This window comes from Dama dama, chromosome 15, assembly GCF_033118175.1.
Source record: "Dama dama isolate Ldn47 chromosome 15, ASM3311817v1, whole genome shotgun sequence".
NCBI classification, from domain to species: Eukaryota; Metazoa; Chordata; class Mammalia; order Artiodactyla; family Cervidae; genus Dama; species Dama dama.
This window is the reverse complement of record NC_083695.1, coordinates 44,500,847-44,518,986: the sequence shown is the minus strand read 5'-3', so window position 1 is coordinate 44,518,986 and position 18,140 is coordinate 44,500,847. Positions and strand designations below refer to the sequence as shown.

Sequence of the window (18,140 nt, the reverse complement as noted above, 5' to 3'; positions counted from 1 at the left end):
AGAGGCTGAGGGAAGACTATGGTAGCCAGAGTAGAGAGGGCGTCAGAGAGGCCCGCAGAAGAGAGTCGGACCAGATTCCTACATTGTAGGTGACAGCAAGGACTTTGGGCTTTGGCCTGAAAACAGAGGGAAGCCAGTGAAATGCTCAGTAAGCAGGTGTGTGCCACCGTAAGCTTCACCCTGTGTGCAGCAGAAAATGGGATTGTTGGGGCGAGAAGACTCCCCAGGAGCCCCAAAGCGCTATTGGCCTGCCGTAGAATTGAAAGGAATGGACAGACTGAAGAGCGTTTGCGGGGTGGAGGGGCAAGCAGTTAGTTACAAAAGAATGAGAAGTACTGAGAGCTCTGCGTTGTGGGTGTTGGGGGTGATTCTGAGAAGAGGCCAATTCAGCAACTAGGTTGGAATAGTGAGAATGGAGCCAGGCTTCAGGGGGCTGCTGAGAGTGCAGTGGGGCATGAAGAGTAGCCTTCACTCGAGAAAAATGGCGCTGGCGAGAAGGCAGCTTGAAAGGTGCCTGTTTTCCAAAGAGAAAGGTTTTTGTTGTTGTTTGGCATGTTGATTGGCTGTGGGCCACAGATTCATCTTTTACGGGCCCTAGTGGAAAATCACCCTTAGAAGAGGAGGAATATTGTTTCCTCTAGAAGAGAGGAAGGGGGCCACAGCATCTAGTGGAGGAATTTAGACTTGTCTCATTTCCTGAGGTGATATAGTATGTGTCTACTTGGGAGCACAGGTAAACACGCTGGGTTCTAGAACTGACTCCTTAACATACCAGTTCTGTGACCTGTGGCAAGTGCCTTAAGCTCTCTGTGTCTCGCTTTCCTCATCTAGAAAAATGACAATAGTACCTAGTTCATGAGAAAGTCATTAGGATTAAGTGAGTCATAGTATAATGTGGCTCCTGGTAAGCACAAAAAATAAGTATAAATACTACACCAGGTAAATTCTGCAAATCCCCTAAAATAAAACAGGAGCAGTATGAGGCACTTCAAAGAATTTTGGTTTTGACTGCCATTCCTAAAAGGTTGCTTTTCTATGTTACCTTTTTATGTTAAATGAGCTCTGGGTATGGTCTTTTTAAGCAGAGCATTAGATTGAATAGGACAAAGCAGTGGGCAGTACATTGTTATTTCCTAGCTCATACCCAAAGGTGACAAAAGAAAGTCTTGTGAGGCTTTGCCAACTAAACCTTAGACTAAACGCTGGTAAAAGACTGTCCATAAAGTGATAGGATATCCAAAATCAGGGCCAGGCCTAAGATAAGAAGCCATAGTTTTTGTTACTTATGTTCAGATGTGAGGGCACTGGAAAGCAAGCAAGGTCTCCACCCTGACCCAGGCTTTCCAGAACAATTAGGTATGCGGGGCAGCTCGCAGCCAGCCGGCACAGTGCCTGACCTCAGAGAGGATTGCTGTCAGCTCCAACATTTGCATTTTCTCTGTTCAAAAGCATTTGGCACCTGGTTTGTAATTCTGTATTCATAAGCATTAACTATTCATGAAGGAAAACTGTGGGAAAACTACTAATTCCATAAATCACTTTACTAGACCATTTTAGTTATTTTACTTTATCCTCTTTGTTGGTAATGATACAGCTAACACAATCCTAAATTCTCTCTGTAAAATATTTATAGTCATTCTTCAACTTATCCAGCTAGAACATTGGAGGGTAGGGGATAGGGGATGAAATAAGGCACTTTATCTTATTTCATACGGGTAGCAAATCACCTCAGTTTATTAAGTAGTACATACTTTAGCCACTGAGGTAAAATGCTTCTTGTATTTTATATTGACTTCCTATATACATTAAGACTCTGTTTTCTCATGTCCCGCCCATCGATTTATCTGCTGCACACTGTTCTGGTTGCTGCAGTTTCAGTTCAGTTCAGTTTAGTCACTCAGTTGTGTCTGACTCTTTTTGACCCCATGGACTGCAGCATGCAAGGCTTCGCTGTCCATCACCAACTCCCGGAGCTCACTCAGACTCATGTCCATTGAGTCAGTGATGCCATCCAATCATCTCATTCTCTGTCGTCCCATTCACCTCCCGCCTTCAATCTTTCCCAGCATCAGGGTCTTTTCAGATGAGTCAATTCTTCCCATCAGGTGGCCAAAGTATTGGAGTTTCAGCTTCAGCATCAGTCCTTCCAATGAATATTCAGGACTGATTTCCTTTAGGATGGACTGGTTGGATCTCCTTGCAATCCAGGGGACTCTAAAGAGTCTTCTCCAACACCACAGTTCAAAAGCATCCATTCTTCAGCGCTCAGCTTCCTTTATAGTCCAACTCTCACATCCATACCTGACTCCTGGAAAAACCATAGCTTTGACTAGATGGACCTTTGTTGGCAAAGTAATGTGTCTGCTTTTTAATATGCTGTCTAGGTTGGTCATAACTTTTCCAAGGAGCAAGCATCTTTTAATTTCATGGCTGCAGTCACCATCTGCAGTGATTTTGGAGCCCAAAAAGAATAAAGTCTGTCACTGTTTCCATTGTTTCCCCATCTATTTGCCATGAAGTGATGGGACCAAGATGCCATAATCTTAGTTTTCTGAATGTTGAGCTTTCAGCCAACTTTTGCACTCTCCTCTTTCACTTTCATCAAGAGGCTCTTTAGTTCTTCTTCACTTTCTGCCATAAGGGTGGTGTCATCTGCATATCTGAGGTTACTGATATTTCTCCCAGCAATCTTGATTCCAGCTTGTGCTTATTCCAGCCCAGCATTTCTCATGATGTACTCTGCATATAAGTTAAATAAGCAGGGTGACAATACACAGCCTTGACATACTCCTTTCCCAATTTGGAACCAGTCTGTTGTTCCATGTCCAGTTCTAACTGTTGCTTCTTGACCTGCATACAGGTTTCTCAGGATTTCTCAGGTTAGGTGGTCTGGTATTCCCGTCTCTTGAATTTTCCAGTTTGTGATCCACACAGTCAAAGACTTTGGCGTAGTCAATAAAGCAGAAGTAGATGTTTTTCTAGAACTCTGTTGCTGTTTTGATGATCCAGTGCATGTTGGCAATTTGATCTCTGGTTCCTCTGCCTCTTCTAAATCCAGCTTGAACATCTGGAAGTTCACAGTTCATGAGCATTACTTTTTTTTTTTGAGCACTACTTTACTAGTGTGTGAGATGAGTGCAATTGTGCAATAGTTTGTCATTGCCTTTCTTTGGGATTGGAATGAAAACTGACCTTTTCCAGTCCTGTGGCCACTGCTGAGTTTTCCAAATTTGCTGGCATATTGAGTGCAGCACTTTCACGGCATCATCTTTCAGGATTTGAAATAGCTCAACTGGCATTCCATCACCTCCACTAGCGTTGTTCATAGTGATGCTTCTTCCTAAGGGCCACTTGACTTCGCATTCCAGGATGTCTGGCTCTGGGTGAGTGATCACACCATCATGGTTATCTGGGTCATGAAGATCTTTTTTGTATAGTTCTGTGTATTGCCACCTCTTAATATCTTCTGCTTCTGTTAGATCTACCATTTCTGTCCTTTATTGTCCTTACTTTATGTTAAATTCCTAAAAACCATGTTTCTCCCATCAGAAAGTACAATATATTTTATTATATATTTTCTAGGAACAAGAATCTGAAAAAGTGAGATTTATCTCTGTTGATGAAAGTATACCTTAAAGACACATACACTTCTAATGAGTATAATTTTAAGTTTTGTGCCTTTTTTTTTTTTTGCAGGATATTAATGCCCATGCCTGTGTTACTGGTAAGCCCATCAGTCAGGGTGGAATCCATGGACGGATCTCTGCTACTGGCCGGGGAGTTTTCCATGGGATTGAAAACTTCATCAATGAGGCTTCTTACATGAGTATTTTAGGAATGACACCAGGATTTGGAGATAAAACATTTGCGGTTCAGGTAAAAATGTTTGTTGCTCTCTTAAGGAATAACTGATATATAGGCAGTAAGTTTTTCAGTGTTTTTAGATTTGCAATTTTTAAAAATTCTGTTGAAGTACAGTTGACTTGCTGTGTTGTGTTAGTTTCTGTCGTACAGCATAGTGATTCAGTTATACCTATATGTAGATTCTTCTTCATATTCTTTTCCATTATGGTTTGTCACAGAATATTGAATATAGTTTCCTATGCTATATAGTAGGACCTTGCTTTTTACCCATCTCATATTCACATCTGCTAATCCCAGAATCCCAATCCATTTCTCCTTCCCCCTCTCCCCCTTGGCAACTACAAGTCTGTTCTCTATGTCTGTGAGTAGAAACAATTAGCTACTGTGGTCTTAGAGGGCTCTTTTTTATGTGAGCGCATCCCTATGTAGCCTGCATGGGTTTAGTGTTGTTTCATGCAAGCGCCGTTTTTAGTGTGGGTGCCTGCCGCCTCTTTCCTCAGTGTATGCTAGCCATTATCCCCTTGATAGGAAGCGTGACTGGTGTTGTGACCAAAGCCTGCACTGGATATTCAGCGAGGCCACCCCTTTGCTATGCACAGCTCAAGGGCTCGACTCTGATTTCAGCCCCACTCTGTGCATGGGCAGTCTGCTAGTGCCAGCTCCAAGAGCCCAGCAAGGGGGCAGCAGGGGTGTGTGTTCCCAATGCCTGCAGAGAAAGAGGGTGCCATGGCAACCGTGCCCCTCGCTTCAGATGCCACTTAACAGTGGGACATCCTTATGCTCCTGTGTCTGGCAGGTCCAAGCGTCTTCATACACCCCCTGTTTGTTGCAGCCATACCACACTTCAGGCTGTCTCCTCGCAGCCAACAGCAGTCCTCCCCTAGGTCTGTCCTCTAAACTCTGAGTTTCAGCACTCACCCGTGACCTGTGCTGGCAGACGTGTATTTCAAGCTGGGGTGCGCAGGGTGGTGGCATAGACAGTCTGTGCAGGTCTCTTCTCGATCTCCCTGCCACAGAACAGTTGTTACTCTCTTCTGAGCCTCTGAAACCCCTTACCTGATCTCCCCCACCTGTGAGACGGCTGCCCAGGATACAGGAACCTCTGCCCTTTTGTATCTCCCTTCCAGGGCTTCCCTGGTGGCTCAGATAGTAAAGAATCCACCTGTAGTGCAAGAGACCCAGGTTCAATCCCTGGGTCAGGGAGGATCCCCTGGAGAAGGGAATGGCTACCTACTCCAGTATTCTTGCCTGGAGAATTCCATGGGCAGAGGAGCCTGACAGGCCACAGTCCATGGGGTCACAAAGAGTTGGACACAACTGAGTGATTAACACTTTTACACTTTCATTCCAAGGACACAGGTCCCATTCCACTTCCCTTTTTTTTTTTTTTTTTCTTTCATCCTACCTGATTAATAGATCTTTAGAGATCTATTAATAGAAAGATCTAAACTAATAGATCTTCCTTGTCCTCGCAGGTGTTTGAGGTCTAGTGATTAGTAGGTATTCTGTGAAAATTGTTCCATTCGTAGATATATTTTTGATGTATTTCTGGGAAGGGGTGAGTTCCACATCCTTACACTCTCAGTTGGAGCATCTAGATTTGCAATTTTTAAAATTTGATCCTTTGAAAAAAAAAATAAATAAAATTTGATCCTTTGGATCTCTTAAGGTTTAGAATGGACATTCGCAGAGTAATACATCCTCTTAAACTATTACGTGTATACACAGTGATCCAGATTTCAACTTTTGCTCAATGTTTGATTAGTTTGTTTAGAAGAATCGAAATTAAGTTGAATGCTACTTTAAAATAAGACTCATATTCCTCCCAGTTAGTGACTTATCTTTTCATGACCATAGGACATCTGGCCATCAGGGACTGAGGTCCTAGGTAGTTGCTGTTTCTTTATAAGTCAGCAAACTACTCGTAACTGAATGTCTTCAGGACTCACTAGCACAAATTACAAAGGGTTGAGTTCTAGAAATTTATTATTGAAGAGAGACAGGGTTTCTTTTGTCCAAAGGATTTTGAGAATTACTTCTAAGCTAATAGAATGTTGTATTGGTCAGAATATCACTTAACCATCTGTGCTAGGACTTTGATTTTTGTTTCATGTACAACTGTTCTTCACAGGGATTTGGTAATGTGGGCCTGCACTCTATGAGATATTTACATCGTTTTGGTGCTAAATGTGTTGCTGTTGGTGAGTCTGATGGCAGCATATGGAATCCAGATGGCATTGACCCAAAGGAACTGGAAGACTTCAAATTGGTATGTTATTCTAATATCTGAGGAGTTTGACCACCTGGATGTTATAAAGTTGAAATAAGCATTATTGAAATCTGTTTCCATTGCTTTTTTTAAGATTAATTTTTATTGGGGTATAGTTGATTTACAATGTTCATTAGTTTCTGCTGTACAGTGAAGTGAATCAGTTATACATATATCCACTTTTTGGGTTCTGTCCCATGTAGGTCATTTACAGAGTATTGAGTAGAGTTCCCTGTGCCATAGAGCAGGTTCTTACTGGTTATCTGCTTTTATATGTAGTAGTCTGTCAGTCCCAATCTTGGAATTTATCCCTCCCCTACTTTCCCCCTTGGTAACCATAAGTTTATTTTCTACATCTGTGACTCTATTTCTGTTGTGTAAATAGGTTCATTTATACCCCTTTTTTAGATTGTACATATAAGCAATATCATATATTTGTCTCTCTCTTGCCTTCACTCAGTAGGACAATTTCTAGGTCCATTCATGTCACTGCCAATGGCATTGTTTCGTGCCTTTTTTATAGCTGAGTAATACTCCGTTGTATATATGTACCGTCTCGTCTCTATCCATTCCTCTGTCAGTGGACATTTAGGTTGCTTCTATGCCCTGGCTACTTACATATATCTTTTTGAATTATAGTTTTCTCCGGATATATGCCCCGGAGTGGGATTGTGGAATCATACTGTAGCTCTATTTGTACTTTTTAAAGGCACCTCCATACTATGCTTCATATTGGCTATGCCAGTTTACGTTCCCACCAACCGTGTAGGTGGTTCCCTTTTCTGCACAACTCTCCAGCATTTATTGTTTGTAGATTTCTTGGTGATGGCCATTCTGACCAGTGTAAGGTGGTACCTCATTGTACACCTGTTTTGTTTGTAATATTTTATTTACTTATTGGCTGTGCTGTATTTTCACTGCTGTGCTTCAGTTGCAGTGACAGGAGGCTACTCTCTAGTTGCTGTGCAAGGACTTCTCATTGCAGTAGTTTCTCTTGTTGCAGAGCACGGGCTGTAGGGCCCGAGAGCTTCAGTAGTTGCCACTCTTGGGCTCTGGAGCACAGGCTCAGTAGTTGTAGTTCCCAGGCTTAGTAGCCCCACGGCATGTGAGCTGTTCCCGGATCGGGGACCAAACCGGTGTCCCCTGCACTGCAAGGCAGATTCTTAACCACTCAACCCCCAGGGAAGCCCTTCATTGTAGTTTTGATTTGCGTTTTTCTAATAATTAGTGATGCTGAGCACCTTTTCATGTGCCTCTTGGCCATCTGTATGTCTTCTTTGGAGAAATATTTATTTAGGTCTTCCATTCATTCTCTTGTTTGTTTTTTTTAATGAGTTGCATGGGTATATTTTGGAGATTAATCCCTTGTTGGTCTCTTCATTTGCAAATATTTTCTCCCTTCTGTGAGTTGTCTTTTCATTTTGTTTGCTCATGAGTCTTCATATCATAGGCACTGAACATAAACATTTCAACTCTGTTGCAGCCATTAATTCTGATTTTTAATCAATTATAGCAACATGGAACAATCCTGGGCTTCCCCAAAGCAAAGATCTATGAAGGGAGCATCTTGGAGGTTGACTGTGACATACTGATCCCTGCTGCCAGCGAGAAGCAGCTGACCAAGTCCAACGCACCAAGAGTCAAAGCCAAGGTGACATGATGATGGGTTCAACCTTACTATTGTGATTGAAGGTCATAGAGAAGCTCTAATAGGTTTCCTCTTTAAAAAAAAAAAAAGCTTTACTGGGATATAATTCACATATAGTTCCCCAGCATACAATTTAAAGTGGAATTTTTTGTCTCTCTCACAGCCCTCTCCCATGTACATGTATCTCTTAAGCTCAGCTGGACGGGATTTCACAGTGTTATCAGCATTTCTCTATGTTTCTAACTTTCTTGTAGATCATTGCTGAAGGTGCCAACGGACCGACAACTCCAGAAGCTGATAAGATTTTCCTAGAGAGGAACATCATGGTTATTCCAGTAAGTAAAACTATGTTTGCCAGATTTTATATGTACTCAGAGTCATAATTGTTTTTTGCAAGGAATTGTGGCGAGAGGATTGTTAGTTTCCCAAACCTTAGTGAATTTTTCATCTTTATTTTGCTTTTAAGAAAATAAAGGGGAAGTGTGGTTAATATAATAAGCCTATCCAAAAAAAAAAAGTTCACTTGGACCTGAACATTTTCTTTCAACTTCAGGCTCTTTCTTGAGTATGTATTTAGACTTCGTAAATCCAGTTATATAAATATAAAATGTGCTAGAAATACTACTGTAACTTGCAGATGTTCCTCGCTTCTTTTACTCAGAAAGCTAATATGAGTAACATGTGCTTAAGTTTTTCAGTGGTTAAGCATGGGGTCTGTAGCAAAAGGTCATTAGAACTTAGTGTTGACTTGTGATGCATTTTGAAGAACTCCTTTTGCTGCAAGCACTTAAAAAATTTCAACTAAACTGAATTTCTTAAGTACAAAATTTCTGCCACTGTCTAAGATATATATGGGAAGTTTGAAATTTAATCTGCTTTCATATTGAGCTATTATGTTCACTGTAAGCTTTTATGAAAACCATCATCTCATTTTTTTGTATATAGGATCTCTACTTGAATGCCGGAGGAGTGACAGTATCTTACTTTGAGTGGCTGAAGAATCTAAATCATGTCAGCTATGGTCGTTTGACCTTCAAATATGAAAGGGATTCTAACTACCACTTGCTCAGTGAGTTCTGATTATTGTATTCTCTAAGAGTAATCTTCTGGACCATCTAAAAGGTTGGGGAAAGCTTGTGTTTAATAAAAGGACTAATTTCCGTTTTTGTTTTTTTTTTTTTTCCAAAAAATTCCAAGATAATTCTGATATGCATCTGGGTTTTAAAAAGTAATTACAGGTTTTTCTATTAAATGGTAGTTTTGGTGATATAGAATTCTGTTATTTTTCTGTTGACCAATCATGATACAGTGGTATTAAGTGGGTAATAGTTACATAATCACAATACTAAAAGATGTTTTTTTCTTTTAGTTTTTTAAATTTTTTTTTTAACTGGAGGATAATTGCTTTACAGTATTGTGTTGGTCTCTGCCATACATCAACATGAATCAGCCATAGGTATACATAAGTCCCCTCCCTCTTGAACCCTCCTCCCTCCCTTCTTGTTTAATCTCAGAATAGGAAACCATTCTGTCTCATGAGTCTTAGACCAAAAATATACAACTTCTTTAAAGGTATTCAATATATGAACTCTCTAGAACGTATTTATATTCCAGTGTTTATTCTGCAAGTGTTCCCAGAACATAATCTGTAAATTAGAGTATCATTTTAAACCCTGTTGATACTCATCCAATTCTATCTCATGTTGCTCTTGGTAAAGACCTATCTAGTGTCAAGAATTTTTTGCATCTTCTGATAAGAATGCTGTTTGTCTCTGACTAGAATAGGCTTCAGAGTTAACACTAGTATTTTCCTCAAGCTAAAATAAGACCAAGACCTCCAGCTGAGCTTTACTGAGCCCACTGAGAATCTGGGTGAGTTTTCCATCAGTTTCCGTTGCCTCTTCTTTTTAAAAGAGCCAAGGAGAAACCCTGGTGATGGGTGTTATGGAAACAGATCAGTGACCTAAATTCACACGTACATAGGAATTTGGCAAAGTGCTTTATTCCTTTTAGCTCAGTTTTAAATGAGTAACCCTTTTATGTCATTAGCGTTGAAAGTTTCTAAAACTATTCAGTTTAGGACTGTGAATATAGTTTGGGACTACTTTTGGTTGTATTTCATTTGTTTTATCCTACTAGCAAAATTTTATCTTCATTTCTTGATTTTTTATAGTGTCTGTTCAAGAGAGTTTGGAAAGAAAATTTGGAAAACATGGTGGAACTATTCCCATTGTGCCCACAGCAGAGTTCCAAGACAGGATATCGGTGAGTGTGCTTGTAGCAGTTATTTTCCATACACGGCCTGCTCTCTTCTTTAGATTAGGCCAGGTAGATTAAATGGGTTTAAGGGGTGGTCGTCAACATGACAATTACATGACTTCCCTTTTTATTATGTTCTAAAAATGGAGTATCTTAGTGTGAAATAATTCATGGTTCTACTGCTTTTGATACTTTTACAGTACAGATGACTCAACCAACAAGTGATTTTAACATGACTGTGAATTATTGTATATTTTGACTCTTAAGCTTTAGAGAAATAGAACTGAAAAGTAAATATTAGATTGACTTATATAAAAAGTGAAATTGCTATATGGACACATTAAGAAAACAGATGAGAACAGATATTTTATGTTAATTAGCTTTCAATAGAATATATTAATACACATCATAAAGAGAATCTCTACGAGTAAATGGCAGACACCATGAAAAAAATCACAGGAAATAGGCTTAGAAGAAATGTTTAACCTCATTGTTAAAGAAATACAAATTAAAATAAGGATCCTTTAACATATTAAACTAGCTTAAACAATGGATCTTATACTCACCACGTCTGTGGTAAAGCAGTTGTACCTTTATTCTGATGACAGTGCAAAAATGTTATTAAAGTTTTCCTGCTCTTTGACACTATAATAACATCCCTTCTGGGAATTAATCCTACAAAAACAGTTTTAAAGGAGAGTAATGATTCTGTGCATGATGTCACTGGAACTGTGTGTGTAGTCATTTTCAAAATTAGGTTTGATTTAACATTCCGGTGGTGGGGGAGGGCCAGAAAATGGCTAAGTTATAGATCTTATGAAATAGTCCATCATAGAAAATAATTTAAGACTGTTACAACATGGGGAAATGTTAAGGGCTTTGTTTTGAACGAGAAAATGTTTTTTCCACTCTGGATACTACTAACTGTTCTCTTCAAAGAACCTTCCTCTTTTCCACAACTATGCATCCCTTAGTTTTGGTCCCTCCTCCTGGAATACCCAGACCCACTCCTGCTTGAGTGTCACCACATCTCTGTTCCCTAAAGTTCCTTCTGTGTGCCAGCATTTCGTCTGTCCTTCCATCACGGGGAGTTATATGCGTTCCCAGGTCCTGCCGCTGCAGCAGCTCTAAGATGGGCTTCTTGCTCCTCCCCATGGTCGCCCCATGTCCCAGCACATGGCCTGCCATATAGCAGCCAATGTATCAGTCTTGCCACTTTCAAATGCTTTCAGTGCTTCCAATTTTAGATTTTAAGGTTGTTTCTCATCTCTTATTGACTTATATATTACAGGAGTTTTATAATAAGTTTTAGCTGAAAAACAAGTTTTTCCCCCCAGCTCCTTTCCTCTAGTCTCCCCCCTCCCCAGCCATGATCTGGCCCTGCCAGGACCTATATCATTGACCTGATCATCTTTTCACTGTCCCTCATTACCCCTATCTTCACTTAAATTCCATTCACCATCATTGCAGTCACTCCCTGGTCTTGTTTTGCTTCATCACACCCTCTTGTTAACACCAGAACCTGATGAAATTCTGTGCTCTGCCTCCTCCATTTCTTTCCTGTAGCAGGAGGCCCCACTGACTCTTCAAACTGGAACTTCAAGTAGGCTCTCAGGTCCCCAGCAATTAAATTACTTTCCCCTGTTCCACTTATCTTCTCATTTTCCTGGTGATTATATCATGTTTTCTCCTTTTTTCCTCCCCTGCACTCCAGTTCATGACCTGGTATCTGTTCACAGAAAAGTGAAGCATCAGGGAATTTGCACATCTACCCAGCTTCTGGTATCTGTACCCTGTTATTGTTATAGAGCAACTCTGTGCTTCCATCTCAGCCTGCATCTTGTTCTGGGCAACTAGATGACCTGTTTTCAATTTCTCAAAGGTTTTCAATTTCCAGCAAACCTTTGCCTCTTTTGCATCATTAGTTTTCCCTCTTCAGTCATTCCTATCAATGTAACAAATGCTCTCTTAAGAAAATATAAATCTTTTAATCACACTTGCCCTTCCAGGTCTTGTCATTTGTATTTCCTGTATAGCAAGGGCCTCCAACCCCTGGGTACCATCTGTGGCCTATTAGGAACCAGCTGCACAGTAGGAGGTGGGCAGCAGGCAAATAAATGAAACTTCATCTGTAGTTATAGCCACTCCCCATTGCTGGCATTATCACCTGAGCTCCGCCTCGTATCAGATCAGCGATGGCATTATATTCTCATAGGAACACAAACCCTACTGTGAGTCGCACATGCCTCACAAGCATTTAGTGCCTGATGATCTGAGGTGGAGCTGAAGCAGTGATGCTAGCACTATGGAGCAGCTGCAGATACAGATCATCAACAGATCTGACTGCACAGAGACCGTAATAAATCAGTTGCTTGCAGCTCATATCAGAACCCTGTCAGTGAGTGGGAAATGATGCTGAGTTGTATATTTCATTATATATCACAACGTAATAATAATAGAAATGAAGTGCACAATAAATGTAATGTATTTGAATCATCCCCAAACCATCCTCCCTCCCCAGTCCATGGAAAAATTGTCTTCCACAAAACCAGTCCCCGGTGCCAAAAAAGTTGGGGACCACTGCTAATACAGCATACCTCCTTAAGAGTTGTATATACTCTGTTCTCAGTTCTTCTATATTCATACCTCCTATTCTGCCCAGCACTCCACCAAAACTGTTCTTGTCCAAGTAGCCAGTTTGGCAGCAATGCCAAACTGTCGTTTGCCATATTGTCGTTTTTCAGTTCTCATCTTACTTCACTGGTCACAGGTGATTACTCCCTGTGAAAATATATCTTAGCTTCCAGGATACCACATCCTCCTGGGTTTCTTCCTGTTTCACTCGCCAGTCCTGCTGATCCCTGTCATCCCTCTACCCTGTTAACATTGGAAGGCCTCAGTCCCTGAGCCACTTCTCAGTTTGAATTCAAAATTTTGGTGATCTTAGCAGTGTGTATGCTGCTCCCTCTAACTAGAATCTAAACTATGAGAAGAGAGAATTTTCATTGTTTTGTTTCCTGCTGTGTCCGTAGTACTAGAAGAGTTCCTAGCACATAGTAGGTACACAATATTTGAATAAATGAGTGAGTAAATGAAAGGAATAGCAGCATTCCATTTGTAAAGCAAGTGTTTCCTAATTTGGTAGAACAAGTTTGGAATAAGGTTTAACCCATGTTTCTTAATTGATACAAACGTTATACAAATGTACCTTCCTGAGTGAACAAATATTTATCGGATAAAGTTCAGCATAGATAAGTAGTTGGTGAGCTACTTTTTAAAGTTTCTATCTGGCACATTAATATGTGTTTGACAGCTCTACATGTCATATTAGGAGTGGTGATAGTAATTCCCAGCTCTAAAAAATTTATAAATAGATATTTTAAATTAAGTATATCTTGCCTGAAAGAAAACAATTCTATCTCGCTGTATATCGACTTAAGAATCGTTTGTGCTCTGACAGGTGAAGCATGTCTTTGTATGGTTTTGGTTAAACTATTCTTTTCCCTAACAGGGTGCCTCTGAGAAAGACATCGTGCACTCTGGTTTAGCGTACACCATGGAGCGCTCTGCCAGGGTGCGTATACAGATGGTGTTTGTGTTTCTGCTGGTTACATGAAGCGCAGCTCAACCGTGTCGCCTCAGCTGCCGGATTGTGTGTGCAGTGACAGAAGAAATCAGTCTGTTTAAATGTTCCAGAACGTGTGCTTTTTCATTCTCAAATGATGAGCGTTGCTTCTAGAGTCCTCAATACGTTTTCCAGACTTTGAAATAAATAATGCCAAGTTAGGAGGAGTGATGTCAGCCAAACTGGATTGCAGCTCAGCGCACATTACTCTGTTACAGCTATAGGAAGCTACCTTGCTACATAGACTTTGGTATATGTCAAAGTTTTCTTGACAACTTGATCATTATTTCAAAGCCTTTCAAGCACAGTTTGAGTCCAGTTTTCTTAATTTCTTCTCAAGTTCGGATTCTGTCCACTTGGCATTAAGTTGAAATAGCAGAGCAGATATTAATCATGGTGTTTGCTGTTAGTTTTTTGAGATAACTGGCATACCGTAAATATCACCCTTTTAAAATATATAACAAAACAGCCTTTAAGTATGTTCACAAAGCTATGTAGCCATCACCCCTAACCCCAGAACATTTCCATCACCCCATTCTTAGTTCATTTAAATTATTAGTTTATATCATACTTGCTTCAGATTACTAGATGTCTAAGGGGCCTAGAGATAGCTCACATCTTAAATTTTGAAGAATAGAGTAGCACCTTCTTGTTGCCTAAACAAGAGTTTGTATTAATTCCAGAGAATTAATCCTTCCCAACTAGAAGTTGTTCTACTACCTAAATAGTTTCTCTCTGGCTATACAAATCCAGTCCTAAAGTGGTACCCAGGTAACTTGTACCAGGCTCATATGTGCCTTGTTGTGTTCACAGATTGGCTGCTTGAATCAGGATGATAATCACTGCGTTTTCTCCTTCATTTCAGCAAATCATGCGCACAGCCATGAAATATAACCTGGGATTGGACCTGAGAACAGCTGCCTATGTCAATGCCATCGAGAAAGTCTTCAAGGTGTACAATGAAGCTGGTGTGACCTTCACATAGACCAGACTGTGGCTGACTTCTTCACTACTCTTCACCTCTTCATCTGCAGACTTATCACAAGTTTACATGTAACCACAGAAATCTCTCTCTCATGACTTAATAGATAATGGACACCATTTGCAACAAGTCAATCCAAATCAGCCCCTTAAGAAAAAAAAATTAAGGCTAGGGGATCATATATAAGCTAGTAAGTGATCGTAGAAATTAGCTATTCCAGAGAGTCATTTGGGCATTTTGCCTTTAAATAAAGTTTTTTCCGTCTGCCTGTGCTGCCTTTCTCCATGGCTGCTTCCCAGCACAGTCAGCTATGGCCCTAGGAAAGCACCTGTTGTCCAAGACCAGTCAATCACTTGCCGCTTCAGCTCTGAACAAGTCTATCAGGTGCTTTGACACATGTAAGAAGCAGGTATATGGCATTTTCAGGAGGTAGCATGGTTCTCAAGTGAGTTACTGGTATTTTACATCAGCAAAATAACTCGACTTTACAGGTTACAAAAAACAACAACAAAAAAAAAACTGTTTCTCTTTATGTATTTTATTCTTTTAGAAAAAGTACATGCTGCTGTAAGAAAATTGCCTTTACCCATTTAACAAGCCTAACCTTGACTCAAGCAGTGAATGCCTATAAACATAATAAATGAAAAAAGCTAGTATTTTTATAACATAAAACAGTATCATTTATAGCTTGTCAGTTGCATACTGTCATCCAGCAGAAATAAAAAGCCCAGTAGAGAATTAAGTTATCTTCATACCTGCAAATGATGGAGGCTATTTTTGTTAAGGCTGTCGGAATTTACTAACCACAATTATGATATATAGTCCAAAGAATGTAGTAACCTCCTTATCATGTTAATTAATTGTTCTCTTTTGAAGATCTGTTGCATTGACTAATTGAATGATAATTCAAGTAGAATGTCCCAGGAAAAACCACTTGGGCTCCCTCTTTGGAGTCTGGCTGGCAGCCCTGAGCATTGCCAATGGCCCCAACTTGCCCTGACTTTGTGTCCTCATTTAGAGGCCTCATCTTTGCACACGGCTTCATTCCCAATGGGCTGGAAACAACCTGGGGTTGTGTTTTGTTTGGGAGTTATTTGGCCAGGGCCTTTGAACAGTAGTGTCCCAATGAAGTACTAGATATTATTTATGTAAGAATGAGCTTTTCTTTGTTTTTTGTTTTTTTTTTTTAACAATAATATCCTTTTAGAAATTTCTAACTACTTTGTAACTGCATGACTTAACCTGGTGATAAAACAGTTATTAAAAAGACTACCTTTTCCAAAGTTTATGTTTCTTTTCTGTGTTTTTGTATTTGATATGTTTGCCTCTTCCAGTCAATGATAAAACTATAATTGGGTTTCTGAAATTTTTGAAACAAACACATATATAACGTATCTTTGGAGTATATTGAGCAGCTGAAATTTGATTCTTGGATTCTTTTGTGTTTTATTCTTTGAAACAATATCAACGGCTATTCTTAGGGAAGAGGTTCTAGTGCTTAAAACTGATGTACCAACATAATTTATATACCTTTCTTTATATATAAGTACTTTTAACAAAGGGAGGTTTTGTTGATTATGGTTTTGTTTTTAATAAGACAGGATACTAATAATCATAGTATTCATGATTCATAGTAATCATAGTATCCATAATCAACAGAACTGGATTCTAGACCTGATTCCACCAGCTTATATAGCTAGCAAATCTGGAACATAACTTTCAGCTGAACTTTGTGTCTGTTTTGTCCTGAGTCTGTCTGTCCATGGTTCTGAGCATCTGGTCAAGGAGTAGATAAGCCCATGGCACTATGGCCATGGCAAGCCCTTTCCAAGCACAGTGATGTCTGTTTGCATTCTAGATGGAACATTAAAATAGGGGTGGGGGCAGCAGGGAGAAATGTGAAAACAAGTTCCAGAATATTTGGAAAAATACCAGGCGGGTGAGTAAAGTTCGGGTCATATGAAAGTGGGGTGATAAATCTTAGTGTGGTCTTTGGCTAACATATTGGGAGTATTTATATAGTCATACTGCATCTCCTGCATTGCAGGCAGATTGTTTACCGCTGAGCCACCAGGGAAGCCCTAACACCTATGAGGTTAGTATTATCCTTATACCAAAGCCAGGCAAAGACATCACAAGATTACACACCAATATCCCACATGTGTGTGTGTGTATACCTAGGCAACACCTATGAGGTTAGTATTATCCTTATACCAAAGCCAGGCAAAGACATCACAAGAAGATTACACACCAGTATCCCACGTGTGTGTCTGTGTGTGTGTATACCTAGGCTTCCCAAGTGGTTCAGTGCCATGCAGTGAAAATCAACTGGGAATCAACTGCCATGCAGGAGACACAGGTTCAACCCCTGGGTCAGGAAGATCCCCTGCAGAAGGAAATGAAAACCCACTCTAGTATTATCACCAGGAAAAGCCAATGGACAGAAACCTGGTGGGCTACAGTCCATGGGGTACAAAAAAGTCAGACACAACGTGGCAACCAAACGGTATATGGCAGAGATATGTAAACAATACTCAATATCCTGTAACACAAGTCAGAACTGCCATCATCTAAAAGTCTACACATAATAAATGTTGGAGAGTATGTGGAGAAAAGGAAACCATCTTACACTGTTAGTGGGCTTTTAAATTGGTGTAGACATTATAGAAAACTGTGGAAGTTACTCAAAAAAACTAGAGGTACCATATGGTCCAGAAATCTGTCTCTTGGGCATGTATCCAAACAAATCTCTAGTTCAAAATGATACACGGATCCCTATGTTCACAGCAGCATAACAGAGTAGCCCGAATATGAAAACAACCTCAATGTCCATTGACACATGAGTGGTTAAAGAAGATGTGGTATATATAATGGAACATTACTCAGCCATACAGAAGAATGAAATAATGCCGTTTGTAGCAACATGGATGAACCTTGAAGTTATCATAGTAAGTGAAGTAAATCAGAAGAAGACAAATACCATACGATATCACTTATGTGGAAGCTAAAATACAACAAATGTACATATCTACCAAACAAGAAGACTCAGAGAACAGATTTGTGGTTGCCAAGGGAGAGGGAAGTAGGGGAGGGAAGGACTGGGAGTTTTGGATTAGCATATGTGATTGAGTATATAGGATGGATAAACAAGGTCCTACTGTATAACACGGAACTATATTCATCATCCTATAATAAACCATAATGAAAAAGTATATGTATAACTGAACCACTTTGCTGTATACCAGAAACTAACACAGCATTATAAGTCAACTATTCTTCAATTAAAAAAAATACCCCTCAGTAACAAAGACACAAAAGTATTCAGAAACCATATCCAATAGCACGTAAGTATATACATCATACATACATCATGATCATGTAGGATTTATCCCAGGAATGCAAGGATGGATCAACATAAGAAATCAATCTGAAATCTTTTTTATGAATGAAGATGGTGCCAGAGGTGGAGAAAGAAGCTGCTGCCCCTCTTAAA

At 39.9% G+C, this 18,140-nt stretch overlaps 1 protein-coding gene across 1 annotated transcript in view; it reads left to right on the top strand.

Moving 5' to 3' along the window:
• GLUD1 (glutamate dehydrogenase 1) overlaps positions 1-15,930 on the top strand; it is a 36,357-nt gene extending 20,427 nt beyond the window's left edge. Inside the window, exons 6-13 of the mRNA XM_061161965.1 lie at positions 3,697-3,876; positions 5,996-6,133; positions 7,647-7,784; positions 8,036-8,116; positions 8,727-8,850; positions 9,955-10,046; positions 13,552-13,614; positions 14,531-15,930. Of these exons, the coding sequence (XP_061017948.1) occupies positions 3,697-3,876; positions 5,996-6,133; positions 7,647-7,784; positions 8,036-8,116; positions 8,727-8,850; positions 9,955-10,046; positions 13,552-13,614; positions 14,531-14,650 (936 nt within the window). The 3' untranslated portion in view covers positions 14,651-15,930. The remainder of the gene's footprint in view (positions 1-3,696; positions 3,877-5,995; positions 6,134-7,646; positions 7,785-8,035; positions 8,117-8,726; positions 8,851-9,954; positions 10,047-13,551; positions 13,615-14,530) is intronic.
• The last annotated feature ends 2,210 nt before the right edge of the window (positions 15,931-18,140 follow it).